The 22,010-nt window shown below is 41.0% G+C and overlaps 3 protein-coding genes and 1 long non-coding RNA gene across 7 annotated transcripts in view; 1 reads left to right on the forward strand and 3 right to left on the reverse strand.

Annotated features, from left to right (window-relative positions):
- cep68 (centrosomal protein 68) overlaps window positions 1-4,579 on the reverse strand; it is a 9,145-nt gene extending 4,566 nt beyond the window's left edge. For all 4 annotated transcript variants that reach the window (XM_034898229.1, XM_034898228.1, XM_034898227.1 and 1 more), the window contains exons 1-4: window positions 4,477-4,579; window positions 3,074-3,132; window positions 2,661-2,962; window positions 756-1,769 (exon numbers count right to left, since the gene is read on the reverse strand). In XM_034898229.1, the coding sequence (XP_034754120.1) occupies window positions 756-1,769; window positions 2,661-2,930 (1,284 nt within the window). In that variant the 5' untranslated portion in view covers window positions 2,931-2,962; window positions 3,074-3,132; window positions 4,477-4,579. The remainder of the gene's footprint in view (window positions 1-755; window positions 1,770-2,660; window positions 2,963-3,073; window positions 3,133-4,476) is intronic.
- A 1,828-nt stretch (window positions 4,580-6,407) lies between these two features.
- On the reverse strand, window positions 6,408-8,161 carry sdhaf4 (succinate dehydrogenase complex assembly factor 4). The gene is made up of 3 exons (XM_034898235.1): window positions 7,960-8,161; window positions 7,593-7,706; window positions 6,408-6,617 (listed from the first exon to the last, which is right to left on the reverse strand). The coding sequence occupies exons 1-3, from the start codon at window positions 8,015-8,017 to the stop codon at window positions 6,508-6,510; spliced, it is 282 nt and encodes a 93-aa protein (XP_034754126.1). The 5' UTR covers window positions 8,018-8,161; the 3' UTR covers window positions 6,408-6,507.
- A 3,316-nt stretch (window positions 8,162-11,477) lies between these two features.
- On the reverse strand, window positions 11,478-18,282 carry tlx1 (T cell leukemia homeobox 1). The gene is made up of 3 exons (XM_034898933.1): window positions 17,690-18,282; window positions 13,044-13,281; window positions 11,478-12,270 (listed from the first exon to the last, which is right to left on the reverse strand). Exons 1-3 carry the CDS (start codon window positions 18,141-18,143, stop codon window positions 12,060-12,062), a joined length of 903 nt encoding a protein of 300 aa, XP_034754824.1. The 5' UTR covers window positions 18,144-18,282; the 3' UTR covers window positions 11,478-12,059.
- A 1,687-nt stretch (window positions 18,283-19,969) lies between these two features.
- LOC117960776 overlaps window positions 19,970-22,010 on the forward strand; it is a 13,727-nt gene continuing 11,686 nt past the window's right edge. The window contains exon 1 of the long non-coding RNA XR_004660225.1: window positions 19,970-20,065. This is a non-coding gene — a long non-coding RNA (uncharacterized LOC117960776). The remainder of the gene's footprint in view (window positions 20,066-22,010) is intronic.

Here is a 22,010-nt window from a genome sequence, read left to right on the forward strand (position 1 = left end):
GGGGTGTATACTTATGCCCCTGTATTTTAACATAGGGGGGTGTATACTTATGCCCCTGTATTTTAAGGAAGAAAATGTATTTATTTACAATACATTGTTCATTCACAAAGAACATTGGTGTCCTTAAAGGTTGGAGTTTACCTCATTTTTTAATTAAGGCATTAAGATCAATTTCCAAAACATGATTTTTTGTATTCCTCTTTTTAGTCAACTTAAGCACGGGTATGTAAACTTATGAGCACAACTGTATAGCCTCCACTTCCTTTTTTTTTTTAAAGATTATTTTTCAGGCCTTTATTTCCATAGGACAGGGGAAGACATGGAAGGGGAGAGAGGGGCAATGACATGCAGCAATGGGCCTAAGGTTGGAGTTGAACCCGCGGCTGCTGCGGTGGGGAGTAAACCTATATACATGTGCACCTGCTCTACCAACTGATCCATTTGTTATATTTAATTGCTATGGGCTTCAAGTTTTTTAGGTAATATGTTATTGTTGCAGTATACTGTTGAGTATACATACATATATTATTCTGTTACTGTATTACCCGGTATATAATAGGTAGATTTTCAGACCATGGTTGAATAAATGCAATTTTAAAACATACTATTATGGAAAATGATCAGCAATAATGCAGTGTGAGGGATTTGGAGTGAATGGGTTTTAACCATAGACCGTTAATAATAATACGGTCTATGGTTTTAACATGCTAAGGCACTGATGTGGTGCTTCAGTAAAGAGTGTGGACAACACTGACCTGCCTGGAGAGCAGCTGGAGCTCCTCCAGCTGCTCTGGAAGAGGCCGGAACTCCTCGTCCACCTCCCCACATCCACACCTGGACCGTGGAAGAGCAGTGGTGGTGGAGGAGGACAGTGCATGGTGCTGATGATGGCGACCATCACACTTGTAACAATTCATTTCCTCTCTGTCCTTATTATCGTCCAAACTGTCAAAGGACAAAGCCACGGGGTCTGTTTGGTAGAGCAAGGCACCGGAGGGCGGACCTTCGGGGGACTCAGGTGACTTATCACCCACGCTAAAAGAAAAGTCCAACCCTGACAGGCTGGTGGAGCTACAACGATGGTCCAGTTCAATCCCTGAGTCCTCCAGGTTGGGGTATGTTTGGAAGAGCGAGTCTTCTTGGAGCTTGGAGCTGTCCCCCTCACAGAGCCCCTTCCCTGGTCTAAGAGGGTATGTGTAGTCCAGAACGGCCTGGTACTCCCTGTTTGGGTCCCAGCTTGCAGAGTTCCGGTCTGGAGATGGAGGCAAAGCTTTAGGGATGGCACAGGCCCAGTAGTTGGCCTGGTGGGGAGACATTGAATGTCCTCTTATATGTCCCCTAGAAGAGGATAGTTTGGTCTCTTCCTTACCTCTCTGTTCCCTCCCTACCATTCTGAGTTGGGTCTGGCCTGGCCTGGAGTACCCTGACCGCGGGGTGTAAGTAGGATACAGAACAGTGGAGGTCAGTTGTGGCCTAAAAGGCGGGTTCGGTCTCTGGACCTCCAGGGTGGAGTTTAAGAAGCTCCGTTGAGCTGATCTGCTGCCAGGGAAAGAGGATCCCAAACTGGGTTCTTCATGGCAGAGCCTGGTCCTGAGCTCGGAGACACCCAAGGGTGAGCGGAGGTCTATTCTTGAGGCTGCGGGATGTGAAATGTCACTGTGAGAGAGGCTGTGGCTCTCTGGGGTCAGCTCCTCCCCTGGTCTGGTCAAGAAATGTAGCTCACCGGGTTGCAGATTTTCTTCACTCGTGCCAACACCCAACTGGTTCTCCTACAAGACAGAAAACAGACAGAATTAAAACATGATACAGTAACATTTCTGGCTGTATCTAGCTGTTTTTACTCCATGATGTAGACGTTCTGTTCCCACTTCTCTCATTGTCTTATTGGTGGCCAAGCAAAGTGTGGGCTTACCATGGTGAAATGAATAATACATTTTCTCATCCATGATATTATTTAAAGAGAATATTCTGCTGCCTGTTTTACGATATCTAACAGTGACCATGCACAATTCAAATGACAAGGCAATAGGTTGTAGCTGTAACCTATGAAAACTAACTAAAAGCAGAATTTAGGCAGACTGATTATTAAGTATTGACTTGTTAATACAACATACTGTATATGGGCTACTGTGAATATTAAGAAAACCTTTATTTTAATCCTTGTTTTCCTGGCAGCTCATCACCCCAACCCTCATCCATCTTTATTGGCTCCCAATTAAGTCCCGCATCACGTTAAAATCCTCCTCCTCACCTACAAATCCCTCCATGCCCCTGGCCCCACGGTACCTATCCGACCTCCTCCACCCATAACCCCCCACCCCAAAACCTGCGGTCCAAATATCATGATATTTTTTATATACCCGCAACGATATTGCTGCTTTCACGTAATATTAACACAATGAGATTTTTGATGAATAACCATCAGTAATGTGGATGTAATGACTAAATGGGTAAAAGCAAATAATAGAAAAGTTACAACAGTCGGGTAAGTTCAGAAAATGGCATCACTTCACTGTACTGCAGCCTTTAAAACCAGGAAAAGAAAAAACACTTATGCCATATTACGATATCCAAAATCTAAGACCATGTCTAGTCTCGTATCATGATATCTATATAATATCAAAATATATTGCTCAGCTCTAAAATAGTATCCTCCTCACCTTCTCTTTGTGCTTCTGTGGCTGCGTCTTCTTTAAGATGGATGCATGTTGTTCAGCAGAGAACAGAGGCTTTCTCATGACATACTGTCTGTCGGTCAGATACCTGGAGGTGGGCGCCACGCTAACACTTTTGTGTGGCCTTCCTGTGTCTCTCTCTTTCCCTGTCTGGCCTCTTTCACTGTCTTTTGTAGTCGGACTGGGGCATCTCCGGCTGGGTCTAAACTCTGGGAGGTGCATCTTCCACCTCTGGCTGCATCCCTTGGCTTCCATTTGACAAAGGAGATGTGAGAAGATCCTGTCAACTAAAAAGGAATAAAACAACTTGGAAACTTTCAAATGAAAGTTATGACATAATGTGTTGCTTTGTGTCATTGACACATCATTTGATGCCATGGGGTTCCTTCATGAGGTACCTTGAAGGAACTGGGAGCTTTTTTTCAAACATCATGCTCAGTGGAGGCACACAGAAGCACTGTAATGAGAAAGGAAAGTCCATAAAAACACATTTATTCATTTTATGACCACTTGGGGCTAGACCTGCACGATTAGAAAAAAAAAATCACAGCGTTGCCACAAACGACCAAAAATATTTGGCTGGAGAAAACCTGCAAATATACTGCAAACCCAGTACTGAAGGAAAATAAAAACTGAGTGGATATACGTAGGAGGGTGGAGCCAGGCTACCGGCATGAAACTAGGACGGAGAGGGGACGGAGGCGTTCCGCAGTCCGTGAAAATCCACACATCGACTTTAATAGAAACCTACTGACTCTGCTGCTGTTCCGCAGTTGGTGGAAATCAGGGGTCAGAGTTGCTCAGTGGCTCATTAACCCCCCAAAGAAAGTTTCCCCTGGTGTATTGGTGGTTTTAGGGTTAACCCTTGTGTTGTCCTCCTGGGTCAAAAACAGACAAAATTGTTTACATTTTTCCAGATTTCTTTTAGTTTTCACTAACACCATCTTACTACCACTAGTTTTACAGAAGGCCTACTTTTTGGAATGCATGGTCAATAACCCTCAATTGTATAGAATTATACCTAAAGCAGAAATTATGAATTATTTTGACTAATAGTTAAGATCAGAGGAATGAAAGTGATCAATTGTATTTGCGTTGTAAGGAATCCAATCCATTTTTTTGTGGTAATTTGGTTAAAAAGAAACTCCTATTTCAGATATAGACATTTTTTAAAGGGGTCAAATTTGACCCGAGGACAACAGGAGGAGTGAGACTGTCAAGTAGCAACCACAGTACATTCATAGCGCCCTAATGGGGATATTTAACCCAGAGCTCGTGCCGCTCAACGGCCAGTCAGCTTCTACGGGAGAGTGGCTGTGGAGGACGAAACCATGGCAACAAGCAGTGACACACTAGTGGCCTACACAATGCGACCCGCCATTGTAGTCTACAAAGCTGGCTATATTAGGTCGTCGAAAGCTAATTTTGGTTAGGTTAATTCAACTTTTGACGAGAAACTTGACACGGAGCCTACAGAGAGCTACAATATGATTCGAATTACAAAGGTGTTGTGATTTTACTGAGAAATATTGCGTTGTTTTAGACTCATTAAAAAAAACTAACTAGTTATCTTGCTCATAACCAATCCAACTTCATATTTTTTTAAGGTTCTGCCCATGTGTTCGGCATCCTTTTGGTCCGCTGAGTTTTTTGTGTTGGAGACTTTTCCCCCCTCCATTGGGCGGAAGTCAGACAATACCGTTAGACACTTCTCGAAAAACCAACAGTCTGTCCAGAACTACTCCAGCAGCCGTTATAGCTCTGTCGCTGTGTCGGAACAATACAAATGACAGACACTTACCACAAGAAGTACAATAGCTTAGCTAGCTGGGAGCGTCTAGTTCCTGGAGCTTCGCGGTAGCTTGGTTTTACTGCCGTCCTGCAGCCGCCTCCTTCGTGCTGCCTTCACGCGCTTCCCCTCAAATTGTGCACAAAGTTAATTAGCGCTAGTCTTTTTTAATAAACAAGAGTCGTTTATGTAGTGTGTAAACTATAACCAAATCTTAAGTATACAAAAGTAATATTTCAAATGAACGCTTAAGAATGGGAAATGCGTCGTATTGCTTTGTATTGTTTGGTGAGGCGAAACTACAAAATTACAATATTACTTGAAGGCAACACAATTGAAGCAAATGTCAGATGCGGCTTCACACTGCCCTCTAGCGGACAAAATAGATGCACACAAATATGTATCATATGATCAGACAATGAATCTTGTATTAACAACCTCTACAAATACTGGCACTACCAATAAAATCATAATTTATTATCAATTATCATCATCATACTGATATAATGATGCATTAGAATACAGTGAGAGAACTAAAACCGGACTTAGACCATATAAAAAAAGGCCATAACTCATGGCACACCTGGTAAAAAGGGGAACTTTTCTAAACTTCCGCCATCACAGAGGCATTGGTTGAATTAATTAACATCCTGATTAAGTATGCCTAAACACATATTGTAACGTGAGAAGGAAACTAGCAACAGAACAAAATGGGGCCCTTTTCTGGACTTACACCCATCGTTACACCCTATTTGCAAGTGCCATCCATCCATCCATCCTCACACTAATTTGTTTCCCCGTTTGTCTTTCTCATATAAAAATATAGTTATATTCTTCATAAAACCTCTTCAAAATGAATAAAAACATTAACCGTGTAACCTATTACCTAAGTATTTCTTTATTTTTCTTTGAAACCAACAAAAATCCCATTTGAGCTATCCAAATCAAGACCTGTGAGTCATCCCAGTGTGATCCCATGATAATCGAATGTCCAGTGGGAAACAAATGCACTTATTGGGAGGAAAGCAGATTGTTGACTCCCGTTTTAAAATGATGATAAATAAATCTTAACATTCATACGTGGACAGAACACATCCATTCTACAGGACCTGCACTCAGAACCGCCGCACTCGGTATTTACCTTCACAAAAGTGCTTGTTTTGCCGCTTACCGACTGAGATTAATATTGTTGACAAGTAGAAAAGTGTCTGACAACATTATGAAAAGGATCTATCTCTACAGAGATAGACCTTTAAAACCTCTTTAAGACATTTCTGTTTAACCACAAACAGCTCTGAAGTTGCTGGCACTAAACCCACCAGACTCCATTTAAAAAAAGCAACACTTTTAGCGTGTATAGAGCCAACATATTTTTACATGTTAATCAGTAAACTATGTGTTTATTTCAACCAAAACTAGAGTTGTGATGGTTGGAAAGTACAAAGACAATCCAAAACAGCTTTTTATAGTTTTATTTTGTTTCTGTCAACTTTGAATGCAGTGTATTTTACGATGCTAATATTACCGTTTATTTACATGGAGTCTAGTGGCTTTGGCGAATGCAAATTTGTGGATGTTTTCATGTTAAAAAAAGGATCTTAATCTTAAACATAAAAGTCAACCTCCTTAGGAATCCTTTCCATAACGTTGTCAGACACTTAGAATATGAATCTGATCCTGTCAGCGGCAAAACAAGGACTTTTGTGAAGGTAAATACAAGATGGATAATTGTCCCATTAATTTACTGCAGCAATCTCTCTTAATAATGGAACAATGTAAAAGACTGTTTCTCCATCAGTCACATCAGACACAAAAACATAGGAGCATAGGGTCCAGGTTGGTTTCCCTCTATGGCACACTTAGTGAAGTTGTCCCTAATGTACGCGGGGGTTCTCCTTTCTCCCTGTGAGTAAGAATAGTCAATGAGGAACACAGTTATTCTGACCTTTGAATCTGAAATTTAAACATCAACCATGTCAAAAAGTGCCCTGTACTATAAATATCCATATACACGTGTGATATATCAGATTTACAAGCGTTGAACTAGAAGTCTACACAGCGGCCCTTTCTCTCCCAGTCTCCGTAGCGTGTGGGCTCTGGACCTCGAGGACCCCCCTTCTCTTTGGTTACAGGGTTCACATCATCAGGAAACTCTGGAGGACAACAAGGGAATAGATCAGCTTGATAAACACTGCTTTAGATAAGAGCGGCACAGATTAATCAATTAGTTGTCAACTATTACATTTAAGCTATTTTGATTATTCGTTAGTCTTTTTTTATAAAACAAAACCCCTAAACATTCTTTGATTCCAGCTTGTTAAATATGAATATGTTCTAGTTTCTTCTCTCCTCTGTGACAGTTAACTAAAGATCTGAGTTCTGGACCAAACAAGACATTTGAGGACGTCATCTTGGGCTTTGGGAAATCTGGTAGGACCATCTGGTAGGAAATCTGGTAGGACCAGACACCTGGACCAGAGCCTGGTAGGACCAGGCTACAGTCCCAGAGTCTGGTAGGACCAGGCTAATGGACCAGGGTCTGGTAGGACCAGGCTACAGTTCCAGAGTCTGGTAGTACCAGGCTACAGTCCCAGAGTCTGGTAGGACCAGGCTAATGGACCAGGGTCTGGTAGGACCAGGCTAATGGACCAGGGTCTGGTAGGACCAGGCTACAGTCCCAGAGTCTGGTAGGACCAGGCTAATGGACCAGGGTCAGGGTTAGGACCAGGCTAATGGACCAGGGTCAGGGTTAGGACCAGGCTAATGGACCAGAGTCTGGTAGGACCAGGCAACAGTCCCAGAGTCTGGTAGGACCAGGCTACAGTCCCAGAGTCTGGTAGGACCAGGCTACAGTCCCAGGGTCTGGTAGGACCAGGGTACTGGACCAGGGTCTGGTAGGACCATGCTAATGAGTACCCACCTGGGTGGCTCGTTCTTCCTAGTACCTAGGTCTACCTTAAAAACAATATCACTAAAACGTAAGTTACGTTTCGTGTTGTCTACCGTGTCTTAAGAGTGACACTACAAAGATAATATTTAATAATATTAATAGTCTCATCTTATTTTACAGGAACGCGTAGTGAAGCCTGCGTCCAAACAACAGACAGAGTCCCCTGCTTAATTCTTACTTTGCAGAACAGGGTTGCTCTTCTCCTCGGGGCTGTCAAAGCGTCCCTGCGGGGTTTTAGCTTTCTTCAGCGGCTCCTTGTCCTTCACCGCTCCGCTGGCTCCGCGGGAACACCCTGAACATATCACATCGGAAACGACAGAAATATAGAACAAAGGAGCTGTCTACACCCAGAACACAATGTTTGATACATAACAGCTCGGATATTTAATATGGGTAACGTTACTTCGATGAATGTCAAAGGTTAGCTAACGTTATTTAGCCATATAGCCAGGTCATGCTGTAGGAAGACCCGAGCACTAAAACAGCAGGTTTGTTAATGTAGTTTGGTTCAGCTAGTAACGTCACCAAAGCACACACACACTCACCTGTAAAGACTAAACTCTGGAGTCTGCTGGCTGAGGCACGGAACCGTAGGAGAGACATGTCTGCAGCGGAGAACAGAACAAAAAACACAAAGTATTTCTCATCAAATTACATAAATTGACGTTGTTTGTCGCGCTTCATTTACGCAACCTTCGTCATCAGCCAGCGACGGAAAATGGTGGCAAGTCAGTACACATCGACGCCAGTAGGTGGAGACAAATCACCAGATATCAGACACAGAGTGTTTCTATATTTCCAGCTTTACTATCACCCCTTCATTTGTTGGAGCTATTTATTGTTTTGTTATATTTAATATAAAAAAAACAACGTTTTGGTTTTGTTTGAATTATAGGTCTACGACTGAATATCTGGGTACTTATGCTTATGATATCAGTATCATTATTGTAATTAATTTGAGTAATGTTATGTCATTGTGATATTGTTTTTAAGGTAGGCCTTTGTACTAGGCACAATGAGCCACCCTAGTCCAGTATCCTGGTCCTACCAGACTCTGGTCCAGTAGCATGGTCCGGCACATTAGACTGGTCCTATCAAACTCTGGTACGTTAGCCTGGTCCTACCAGACTCTGGTCCATTCATTTTAATTAAATTGTATCTGTTTTTTGATCCCCTATGGGGAAATTACAATTTACACTCTGTGTCCACATTTTTTTAGTTATCTCACACAGGATCTATCCATGCACTGATGGAGAGATGTCAGAGTGAGTGGGCTGCCAGCTGAACCAGCACCCTGAGCGGTTGGGGGGTACAGTGTCTTGCTCAACAGCACCAGGCAGTACCCAGGAGGTGAACTGGCATCTCTCCAGCCACCAATCCACACTCCCTACTTTTTGGTCCATATGGGGACATGAACCAGTCACCCTCCGGTTCCCAACCCAACTCACTACGGACTGAGCTACTGCCGGCATGTTCCTACCAGACTCTGGTCCACTGGTCTAGTCCTACCAGACTCTGGTCCACTAGCCTGGTCCTAACAGACTATGGTCCAGTAGTCTGGTCTACCAGACTCTGGTACTTAACAACTTAACTTCCTTAGAGGCGGGTACTCTTTTGAAGTTTAAAACTATTGGATCTTCCCAGAGCCACATAGTTCGCATGTACCAGAGTCTGGTAGGACCAGGCTAGTGGACCAGAGTCTGGTAGGACCAGGCTAGTGGACCAGAGTCTTGTAGGACCAGACTAGTTTTGCTCCTGCACAGAGCAGAGAATTCTGGGATGGTGATTGTAAGTCCACCTTTGTCTGGTTACAAGTAAGGGACCAGTAAGCTTTGGTTTTGTACCTATTTAATCATTTTTACACACCTTTTTAGTCTTTTGAGTAGAAGCTGTTACTACTTGAGATGTAGTCGGTTTTAGCTGGCGGCGGAAAATGCATAGGCCCTCCATCAATCCATCATTTATTAATACCAATAAAGAAACAATTCTAAGTAGGAGTGGGTTCTTGATGCCCAACCCTACTTGCAGTATTCTAAAACAAGTGAGGTGCATTGTTACAGATACCCTGAAATGACTTTTATCATTAGAATTAGTGGAAAGCTGCTCAGACTTATTCGACACATGAGAACAAATTTGACAACTGAGCAAAATCTATCCACTGATAAAAAGCACCAAGATGGTGTTGAAAGCTCTGGAAAGAGCAAGGAAGTGGACCTTGAGATTATGCCTTCTGTTTTTCAGATCAACTGGAGGCAAAGTGTTGTGATCTAGCGCCATATTTCACTGTATATGGATATAATTAATACTAAATGGCCACGTGGACCCCGGAACATTCCAGACATACAGTATACGTCCAAGATGGGATTCATATCATTAAAGTGCTGCTACACCAGCTTCCACTCTGCTGGTTTCAGGGTCTCCACAAGATGTGGTACCTGCTCTAGGGATTTGTTTCAATTTAACAACAAGGGCATCAGTGAGGACCGGATCAGAACTGGATCGCACTCAGAGTTCCAGTTCATCCCAAAAGTGTTGGATTGGATTTGATGTCTTCCACACCATTTGGAAAAAGCCTTTCTTTATGGATTTGTCTTTGTGTCACGTTATAACAAAAAAGTGACAAACACAAACCGTTAAAATCACTGTATGCTTGAGGGATCTCTTCATTTAAACTGAGGGGGCCAAAAACAAACCTAGACCAAAAGTATGTGGACAGAAGACAGAACACTCTGCTTCCATGGTTCTTGGGTTTGTGTCCAATAGTAGGAAAGAAGGGCCGTAGCAAAGTGGTATATTTCTCTCAACTGGCTTCCTCTTTAAGCTCTGGTGAGGGACCAGCTTTTGTCCCCAGGGGACATTCACGTGTGTGAGTGTGAGAGGAATTCCAGGAGGTTTCGGTGGAACTCCAGATCCGAGCAGATATTTCTCAATGGATGATGAAATTCTCCTTTACATTCCTCCTCAACCTTTTAGAAAGCCGTCCTGGAGAATGTCACATCACACGCGTACGCACACACGCACACACACACTACACACGTGCGCACGCACTCTGCCAAACTGCTGGCTCAGCATGCACTACCGACTCCAATACGCACCCAAAAATTACTAGACAAAGTAAATTTATGTGGTTTTACATCAGAGAAGGTTTATAGATATGCATCAAAATATACACATGTGTACAGTGAGATGTATTGTGTATAAAAGGAACAAAGAAAACACATGTATGTTGTAAAGTATGTGAACAGTATTTCTCTTTCAGAAAAAGGATTGTAAAAAAACATTGGTAAATGAAAAATCATCATAATATTTCCCCGCACTCACACACTTTTGCTCCCAGTACACATGCTGGATGACTATAGCTCCAGGTTACCTGTGTGCTTATTATTTAATATCTGAATAATGCATTGGATATGTGCTAAGTGTTCACAAAATCAGCTGAAATCTTATTAACTTAAAAGGTGATGATATGTCAATAGCAGAGATGGGATGTGACGAAGTACAAATAATTCTTTACTGTACTCAAGTAAATTTTTCAGGTATTTTTACTTAACTATTTATTTTTGTCCCGACTTTTTACTTTTATAGCACAAAAATTCTACTCCTTACATTTTACTAAATTGGCTTGGTAATTTCAAATAATTTCAGTGAAGTTACCATTTTTTTATGTGTATTCATCAATACCAAAATTCAGTCTAATTGGATGGGAATGTACTACGTAAGGGATAATGTAGAGCGAGGTGGTTGTTATGGCGAATACAGGCTATTATCAACTCAATAGAGAAAGAAATATTGCAGTGTACAAAATATATTATTGTTATCAGTATGAAAAAAATGTGCACACACGCACGGCCTGGACACGTGATTGGTCAGCTTGTTTGAGCTCAGCCTCACAGGTCTGAGATCTGCTCCCACGCTTCAGCACAGTGGGGAAAGAGAAATAAAAAAATACAGTTTATACAAAAATAAAAATGCGAAATGCTAAACTGATGTCAAACGTATGGTCATTTAATAAGATCTGTCTGTGAATCTGAAGCTTTTTGACCTTCCGGCCCATTTGTTCCTAAATTATAAAATAGTCACACATCCTGGTTTGTTGCTGTAAATCATTTTCATTTTGTCAGTTTATATTTGAATGCACAGGTGCTAAAACAAGTGCTGCATTTTGCAGTTGAGTAAAAAGTCACAGACAGACACTGATGGCAGAGATGCACACACAAATATGAAAATATAATGAAACAATACGTCCCTTATAGGTTAACTGTTACACAACAACTCACTGATGACAGTCTGTCCTGCTCCTCTCATGGACTTTTTTTTTTATGGAGCACAATGTTCATTATGATGCCTCCGAAATATCTCAGTGTGGTCTCTGCAGGGCTGAGTCAGTCCAGACCTCTCAAGGATCCAGATCAGACTGGACCCCGATTTGATAGCCGTGGCCCTGAGGGACGCCATCTGAAGCATGCCTGTTGTTAGATGCAACACCAGCTGTGTTTTTGACAGAAGGTGGTGATAATAAGAGCACGGAGGGTTCTCCTTAGAGCTCCCCCGCGGGCTACGCCCCTGTATCTGCCCTTCAGCAGTCAGTCGGTACTCGGCACAGGCGCAGGCACCCAGCTGGAGGACGAGTGGCCGTCCATCGGCTCTACTCGCAGGCCGACACGCTGCAGATCTTGCCGGTGTTCTCGGTCCATGGCTGCATGTTCTGCAGGGCGAACAGAGAGCTGTTCTGCAGGCACAGCGGGTCCGGGGTGACCGGCTGGTTGATGGTCTTCTGGAAGGCCTCCTGCTGCAGCTGCATGAGGATCCGGTTGGCCTGCTGCCTCTCCGCCTCCCGCTCCTCCGCCGTCTGCCGCCTGCAACACATCCAACCAAAACTCTTCCTTACTACACGCTGGAGGCTACAGCCTAATAATTATAATAGGATATGTATTATATGTATATAACAATCAGCAACCGTATAGGCCAGAGGATCTCATGCTTTTGTCAATAATGTACCCCCTTTGAACAGTTATTTTAAGCATGTAGGCCTCACCCCTAACCACTTTTGGTATGAAAAGAAGTCATCCACAGCTATTCTTTCTACCATCTGTTTGGGCCCTCCTCACATGAGGGCCCTGGGTACTTCCTCTTTAAAAACCTTTTATTTCTGCTATTTGAGGCTCTATTACTTTAAATTACACTACTCCTTTCCAAAATAATTTTGTCCACACTATGTGTATCAATGAGTGACTAAATAACAGAAACTCTTGTCAGTGTAATCCAGACCAACAGCTGCCCAACCTGCAGAGATTAGTTCTGCTACTAAAGCTAAAACTTGTGTGTGGAAGTAGATTATTTTTGTCTCAAAACGCTGCTTGAACGTGTAAACGCAGTAGTGTAGTAGCCTGAGCAATGAGACATAACAGGGACCCAAGAGACCTCCTGGAGCTCTTACAAAAACCACTTAAGGACCCCTGACAGCCGTTAGGAGCCAAATGGGCTTCCAGCCCTCCATAAAGAATGCGGGGCCTCTTTGGTTGGTGGCTCCAAATATTAACAATCCCCCATCTGCTCTGTAGAGATAACATCAGGAATAAGGTAAAACAAACCAACAGACAATGTCGTGTCAAATGAAACGAGACTTCACCTCCATTTGGTGCGTCTGTTTTGGAACCAGGTTTTGACCTGGGCGTCAGTCATCTTCAGGGCCTTGGCGAGGGCGGCCCGCTCAGCGGACGCCAGGTACTTCTGCCGATGGAAGCGCTTCTCCAGCTCACAGATCTGCAGGCGCGTGAAGGACGTCCGAGGCTTCTTCTTCTTGGGAGGGGTCCTGTTTTGGTAGGGGTGACCTACACGACGTGTTACAGTGAGGGGTGAGAGGGACACTGGACAGGAGGACAGGACAGGACAAGAAAGGATAGGACAGTAAGTCAGGTCAAGTCAGGACAGAAAGGACCAGAAAGCAAAAGGAAAGGTCAAAGCAGGGTGTGCAGGACAACCAGATAGAAAATGACAGAGCAGCGATATAGCAGCCTACCTTTAAAATGGAGGAGCCATATATGTTAAAGATTAAAAATGGCATACAGCATAGAGTCGATTTCCATATTGTCTTGCTCAACCATTTATCAATGTAGGATATGCAACATACGCACTGCATCATTCATTCTTTTCAAGTCCTATATATATATTTATTGTTTCACCATAACACCATTGTGTGTGTTGTGCATTTATTTGCATAGTTCTTATACCATAACATTTGTATATTCAATATTTCAATTTTTGTATAGTTGTATATATTTATAGCTTTATAGATTTTTATTTTATTGAAGCCATGACCAAAAAACGTTTCCAGATCTGTTAAAAAAATAAAAAACATGAATTTGTTTTTGTATTTATATTTAAGGAATAGGTGGTGTATGTATAAAGGTGTATATATAAAGGTGTAGGTATAGGAATAGGTGTAGGTGTTTATATAAAGGAGTATATATAAAGGTGTAGGTATAGGAATAGGTGTAGGTGTTTATATAAAGGTGTATATATAAAGGTGTAGGTATAGGAATAGGTGTAGGTATTTATATAAAGGTGTATATATAAAGGTGTGGGTATAGGAATAGGTGTAGGTGTTTATGTAAAGGAGTATATATAAAGGTGTAGGTATAGGAATAGGTGTAGGTGTTTATATAAAGGAGTATATATAAAGGTGTAGGTATAGGAATAGGTGTTGGTGTATATATAAAGGTGTATGTATAAAGATGTAGGTATAGGAATAGGTTTTGGTGTACATATAAAGGTGTATATATAAAGGTTTATATATAAAGGTGTAGGTATAGGAATAGGTGTAGGTGTATATATAAAGGTTTATATATAAAGGTGTAGGTATAGGTGTAGGTGTACATATGAAGGTGTAGGTATAGGAATAGGTGTAGGTGTACATATAAAGGTGTATATATAAAGATGTAGGTATAGGAATAGGTGTAGGTGTACATATAAAGGTTTATATATAAAGGCGTAGGTGTAGGAATAGGTGTAGGTGTACATATAAAGGTGTAGATATAGGAATAGGTGTTCGTGTATATATAAAGGTGTACATATAAAGGTGTAGGTATAGGAATAGGTGTAGGTGTACATATAAAGGTGTAGGTATAGGAATAGGTGTTCGTCTATATATAAAGGTGTACATATAAAGGTGTAGGTGTAGGAATAGGTGTAGGTGTACATATAAAGGTGTAGGTATAGGAATAGGTGTAGGTGTATATATAAAGGTGTACATATAAAGGTGTAGGTGTAGGAATAGGTGTAGGTGTATATATAAAGGTGTAGCTATATATAAAGGTGTAGGTGTAGGAATAGGTGTAGGTGTTTATATAAAGGTGTAGCTATATATAAAGGTGTACATATAAAGGTGTAAGTGTAGGAATAGGTGTAGGTGTATATATAAAGGTGTAGGTATAGGAATAGGTGTAGGTGTATATATAAAGGTGTACATATAAAGGTGTAGGTGTAGGAATAGGTGTAGGTGTATATATAAAGGTGTAGGTATAGGAATAGGTGTAGGTGTATATATAAAGGTGTAGGTATAGGAATAGGTGTTCGTGTATATATAAAGGTGTACATATAAAGGTGTAGGTGTAGGAATAGGTGTAGGTGTATATATAAAAATGTAGCTATATATAAAGGTGTAGGTGTAGGAATAGGTGTAGGTGTTTATATAAAGGTGTAGCTATATATAAAGGTGTAGGTGTAGGAATAGGTGTAGGTGTATATATAAAGGTGTAGGTGTAGGAATAGGTGTAGGTGTATATATAAAGGTGTACATATAAAGGTGTAGGTATAGGAATAGGTGTAGGTGTATATATAAAGGTGTACATATAAAGGTGTAGGTGTAGGAATAGGTGTAGGCGTATAGGTGTAGTCATTTGCTTATTACACCAACCCTTTTAACATTCTATTTTATTCTTATTGTGTTCTTAGGTCCCTCAGGATATTATATATATCTTATAAAATGTATTAATATCAATTTCTGTATTTTATAGAAGTGACTTCAGTTGTACAATGGCTGATCCATTTGACTCTGTTTACATCTGAAGAGCACTGGAGGTTTAAACAGGGAGAGGATGTGAAGAAAGAGCCAGGAAGAGAGGAAGAGAGGAAGAGAGGGAGAGAGAGAGAGAGAGAGAGAGAGAGAGAGAGAGGCCGACTACACAGCTCACACAGCCCCGTGGCCTCACACAGCCCCGCGGACCTTGTGTTGTCCACCGTGCAACTTTCTGTCTTTTTGGGTCGAAATTTCAAATTAAAAGCATTTTTCAACGTTCTTGTCATCTTTTTCAACACTTTTGTTGCTTCTTTCCGCAGATGTTATGTCATTGTTTTCAACGTTTCCGTCACTTTCCCCGACATTTGTCCTTTTTCCCCCCACTTTTTAACGTTTTTTGTGTGCCCCCCCCAACCCCCACGGTTTTGAAGCTTTTCCCGACATTTCTGTCACTTTTTTCAGCGTTGGTTTATGGTTTTATTCCCTCTCAAAATGCTTTTAAATTCAATAAAACACGCGAAGACCGTTATAGGAAGCCATCCACGCTATTTCTTTATTTTCTTTAATTTCTTTTTTATTTGGTTGAAGGAAATCCAAATTTATGATATAGAAACTTTTTGAAAAGGGGTCAAATTTGACCCGAGGACAACAAGAGGGTTACAGAATTATAGCAGTCTTAAATTAGTAAATAATAATAATAATAATATCACACTAGAGTGAGTACTCCAATCTACAATTTTACAGTAATAATATATAACTGCTCAGTATGTATATAGCCTACATAGGCCCACAAGCCCACACTAATTTCAATAGGCCTATACATATTTAGGCTATAATTTAAATCGTATGCAGGTGTTTATGACACGTTTCTTATTATAAAATTGTGATTTTTTATTTTATTACATTTTGAACAATAAACAGCTTAATAAAATAGACTTCTGTCCCATTTTTCATTTTTTAAATGTGATTTTCTAATTTAAAAAAATGACAGTTCAGATGCCGTAAGTTAGTTCCCATTAGATTTGAACATGTGATTAAGTTTTGTTGACCTCTATAATGACCTCTATAATTATTGGGGACACATGAGCATGCAAATTGTTTTTTAAGCTATTTATTTAAGCTGTAATAAGCTATATATATACTGTAAAACGCAGGCATGTGTGTTAAGGGTTAACCCTCCTGTTGTCCTCGGGTCCAATTGGACCCGTTCTATAAGTTTCTACATCATAAATGTGATTTTCTTTTAACCGAATTGCCCCAAAATAACATGGATGGTTTCCATAAGACGCTCTTCACAAAAGAAATTAAGCATCAGATCTCTATTTTCATAGAATTGTGGGTGTTGTATTCAATTTTAGAGAGCATTATTCTGACTGGACAGAGCTTTAATCATTCAGAATTTCTGCTTTTTTTCATACACAAAAATTTGAACATTTCATATAAATGAGGTTTACTGAGCATGGATTCCAAAAATAAGTGCTATAGTGGAAATAAATAGGGCTAGTGGTGAATATAGGCCTACTGGTGTTAACGTAAAAAAATATACCAAAAACGTTGCAATAAGCAACAAAAACGTAAAAAAGCAAGCATAACGTGGGGGGGGGGGGGGGGGGGGGGGGGGGATATATTTGACATAGGCCTATATGTATAAATATTTTGACAAGGGTTAAATGATTGTTAAGAAAAGCTGCAGCTTTAATTATTATAATTACGAAATACGTTGTCTTGTAAGAAATACATTTTTTACACTAATATTATATTACATTATATCATATTATTTCATAATATATTATATTATATTATATTGTGACTCCTGTTGTCCTTGGGTCAAATCTCACCCTTTAAAAAATGTCTATATCTGAAATATGAGTTTCTTTTTAACCAAATTACCACAAAAATAATGGCTTGGATTCCTTACAACGCTCTTTGCTAATTCATTTGATCACTTTCATTCCTTTGATCTTAACTAGGCTATTAGTCGAAATAATTCATAATTTCTGTTTTTTTAACTTAAAATAAAAAATATTAGGTAGGCTATGCTAAAATTCTATATAGATAAGGTTTGTTGACCATGAATTCCAAAAAATAGCCTAGGCCTACCGACTGTAAAACTATGTGGCGGTGGTGAAAACTAAAAACAAGTCTGAAAAAGGGACGGAAATGTCAAATATTTGTCAGTTTTTTAACCCGGGAGGACAACACGATGGTTAAATTATTTTTTATTTTATTTTATCATATAGCAATATAGCCCAACCTACCTGTGAACCTGTCTTTGGTGTAGCGTCGGTTGCTCTCCATCCAGGGGAACGTCAGCGCGCTCATGTTGTTGACGTTCCCGCAGCCGCTTCCCGGTGGAACCGACGAGTTCCCGCCGCTCACCGGCCGGTGCGCGGGGACGCGGATGACCCGCGAGGAGCACCCGTTAGTGCCGTTCGCATTCACGCCCATGTTCATGTGATAAGCCCCGCCGAGTGAAGCCATCCCGCACGAGCTGCTGGTGCTGTTATATCCGGTGTTACCATACACATAGCCGGCGCCGTTCACGCCGCTGCTCGCGCAGCTCTCGTAGGCCCCGTAGTCCGGCTCGTGCATCCTCGCGCCCAGCATGCAGCTCTGCTCCACGTTACTGAGAATCTGATCGATGCCGAAGCTGATGGGCTCCGCGTGCTGCTGCAGATGCGCCCCCAGTAGGCCTATCCCTATGTGGTCCATGGCCTCCGCGAGACCCCAGCTCCGGCGCGAGGAACGGAGGATGCTCCACGCGCCGCTCCCTGGACTCTGCGTCTGGGCTTCTTCTTCCCGTGCTCGAGCCGTTATCTAGTGAGTGCGGGCGCACGTGTGTGTGAGTCTATCTGTGTGTACTTATATGTGTGTGTGTGTAAGTCTGTCTGAGCGTGTGAGTCTGTCTCTGTGTGTGTGAGTCTGTGTGTGTGTGTGTGTGAGAGTCTCTGTGTGTGTGTGTGTATCTGGCTGGACTGTTTGTCTTTTCCTCTCTGCCGCGCGAAGACATCAATCAGGCCGCCAAATAGACAGCGCGAGATGAAAGACCCGATTTTAGGCCCGGGAACTCGATTGGCTAAAGACTGTTTGAGCTCTATGACGGCTTCGTGGCACACATCATAAAACAGTGATTTACAGCTTATCAATAAGTTATCTGCTTCACCCTCTCCTGGTGGACGAGCTTTAGCCTAGCAGTCACGCTGGTGTATTGCTCTGGTTTAACAGTGTAGTTTTTTTCGACCATTTATTTTTGTTAACTTTTTTTTCTCCACCGCGGAGATGCTCTTTTATTTTTAGTATCCTTCCGCGACGAGTTAGGCTATCCCAATCAAATCCTTCCGCCAGAGATGAGTGAGTAACAAGTCACAGGCAGTCAGAGGATAAACTGTTGGATATCTGGTGATCGAACATTTATTTTTGTATTCTATATTTTGGATAATTCTTCCCACATTCATGGTTCTTTAACATTTTTCATACGTGATAATGTGTGGTGCTGACAAGGCACGAAGGCCTATATGAAGGGCCCGTTGTCCCATGAATTTACACACTGGAAAGCTTCAAAACGTCACCATGACATTATTTATTTTAATTTTATTTTTTACTTTTTTCCACAACGCTAGGCATGTATCTTTCACATCTATATAAATCATTAATGGGTGAATCGTCCTTGTTTGGCTCTATTCTGCAGCATTTTGTGAACCTTAATAAATGTGGGCCTAATGGGTTCGAACTGCAGGCTACAGTAGCCTATAAATCACTGAAAAATGATTGATGTTTAATAAAGGCCACTCATTTATTACCATGGAGCTGGAGCCATTATTAATTCATGTTCAGAGTGATGACATTCCTGCAAATACGGAACATTTTTTTATTTGTTCATGCGGGAACAGAACAGGAGGACATTTTAACATATTGCATAATAATAAAAACAAATGGTGGGTCATTATTTGGCATTAGGGCAATATTCATTAAAACTATATAATGAATCCGAAATGATCACTGGCTATGGTGGGGTTCAAATGAGAGGGATGTTTATTGTGCCATAACAAATATATTTAATTTAATATATAGATCAGTAATAACGGCACACACACACACACACACACACACACACACACACACAATCCAATGGCTAATGTAACCATGTGACTCATTGATTTTCTCTCCTTCTAAAACCACTGGGACTTCATTATATTAACACGGGGCATTAACGTGTTTCTATTGGCTAGCCCATGCTTTGAGCAGCTCTCATTGGCCAATCGACCGACATCAAATGTTAATGCATGCCTATCCATACTGAGAGTGTGCCAATAACACACAAGAGACTGGAAACGGCTAAATTACTGAGAGTAATGCGCAGTGTGTGGACTAAATGGAACGTGTTTAATTTTTAACATGGACTTTAAAAAAAACAAAAACGCAAATGTATTAAACATTGTGATAATCTCAGACATTTATGATATAGTTCACACAAAAATTATAACAGTGGTAAAAATGATTTGGCTTTTATTTAATGTTGCTCAATTAGTTGTAAGAATTAGCCGAAGCCACGCCCTTCTACTTCCGGTCCATGGGACCTATCTTTCAAAAAAATATGAATGGGAGTCAATGACAGATGATAATTCATTTTTTTGGTAGGGTCGAATTGTGCCATGCATTTCACACACACTGTAACAAATAATTGTGAAATCTCCAGTTATTTCATTTAGATTAACATGTTTATGATTTTTACAGTATAATGCTGTAAGGTTACATTACAACCTTGTTGACATGACAACATCACAGTAGTCTAAGGATTACAGTTGAAATCACAGTAATCTAAGTATTACAGTTGAAATCACAGTAGTGTAAATATTACTTTATTTTACAATGAATACATAAAACACTGCACATTGAAGTACGGTACTTTTACTGTGAAAAGAATTCACAGTAACTTGCTGCCAATCGTTGCCAGTAAGTTAGTGTAATAAAACAAGTTATTATCACATTATTTTAGTGAGAACTCATAAATAACTACAAATAACTAACGTTAGGGAAATCTGTTTGTTTTGTTTCTGGATTTAAAAAAAGGTATATATCAGCCGATATATCGAAGATCAGATTTTAAATAACCAGATATTCATATTGGTATCGATCTTAAAAAGCCTTTATCAGTCGGGCTCTAATTTCTGCTTTTGTCTGTGGAGGATTTGGTTGGGCCTGATGGTTTGGGGGGTGTCCTGAGGTTCTGGGGACTGTGAGGGGAGGGAGCTGAGGGACAAGGATGTCGAATGAGGAGACCTTACTTAGTTACTTTTGACCTTACTCTCTCTCTCTCTCTCTCTCTCTCTCTCTCTCTCTCTCTCCCCCCCCCCCACACACACACACACTCTAATCAGCTGCATCCGTCATCAGCTGACTCTGGTCGTTCCCTCTTTCAGTTGAGTTGGCTACAATTTGCCACGATCTCCATGAGTTATCGTGTTGTTCCATTTAAACTTTCACTCTCTTCTCAGCTCTGGTGCGGTCAGTTGTGTCGAATGTGTCGAAATAATTCAGTGACAGTACAGCACATAAAGTATATGTACACATTTGTATATATGTATATAAAATATATAGAGCAGAACAGACATGAGGGAGGGAGATGAATGCTCAGCCTGAATCAAATCTACAATTAGTTTGGTTCAGTAAGCTAGACTCAGGCTGATACTACTACTACTACTACTACTACTACAACTACTACTACTACTACTACTACTACTACTAATAATAATATATTTTCCTGAATAAAAAGAGATGCAGATGGAACAGAAAATAGGATTGTTATGACTGCATATGAATAGGGTCACTGTTGGTGCTGTGTGCTTGCTATGTGTTTCCACAGTTTGTCTGATTCTAGTATTACACGTCATGCGATATTATTTATATTTTATTAAAGCTGTTTTACAACTTTCATATCAGTTTAGCTGACCAATCATAGGACAGATTTCGATCGTAGGGGTGTTGGTTCACACGTGGTCTCTGACTCTCAGCTCCTCCAGGAGCCTCCTCTCTCCTTCCGGCACATTCAAGGGATTGGAACAAGGGCAGACCTAGAACCATTTCAGGGTGCCAGGATGGATGGATGGATGGATGGATGGATGGATGGATGGATGGATGGATGGACGGACTTTATTTGTAATCCCAAACTGGGAAATTACTCTGTTGCAGCAAGTTGCAGTGAAGATACCATTTTTAAATTTGGGATAGAGTTCCACCCCCAAGAAGCCCTAACTGAAGACTCTCTTTGACTGAATGGGCTTTTCCATCACAGGACAATGTAGTCTCATCTTTCTGCACTCTGTGTAGATTCTTTTTAAAGATTCTTTTGGGGGGGCTTTTCCCTTTATTGGTGACAGTGGATAGACATGAAATTTCCAAGGCCAAGGGAACTTTATCAGGATGCATAGAGTCCTGATCCATGAAATATCTGGCCTTTAAAAATAAATTTATGGGAATTTAACATAGGGGGGTGTATACTTCTGCCCCCTGTATTTTAACATAGGGGGTGTATACTTATGCCCCTGTATTTTAACATAGGGGGGTGTATACTTATGCCCC

The sequence above is a fragment of the Etheostoma cragini genome, chromosome 17 (assembly GCF_013103735.1).
Source record: "Etheostoma cragini isolate CJK2018 chromosome 17, CSU_Ecrag_1.0, whole genome shotgun sequence".
Taxonomy (NCBI): Eukaryota; Metazoa; Chordata; class Actinopteri; order Perciformes; family Percidae; genus Etheostoma; species Etheostoma cragini.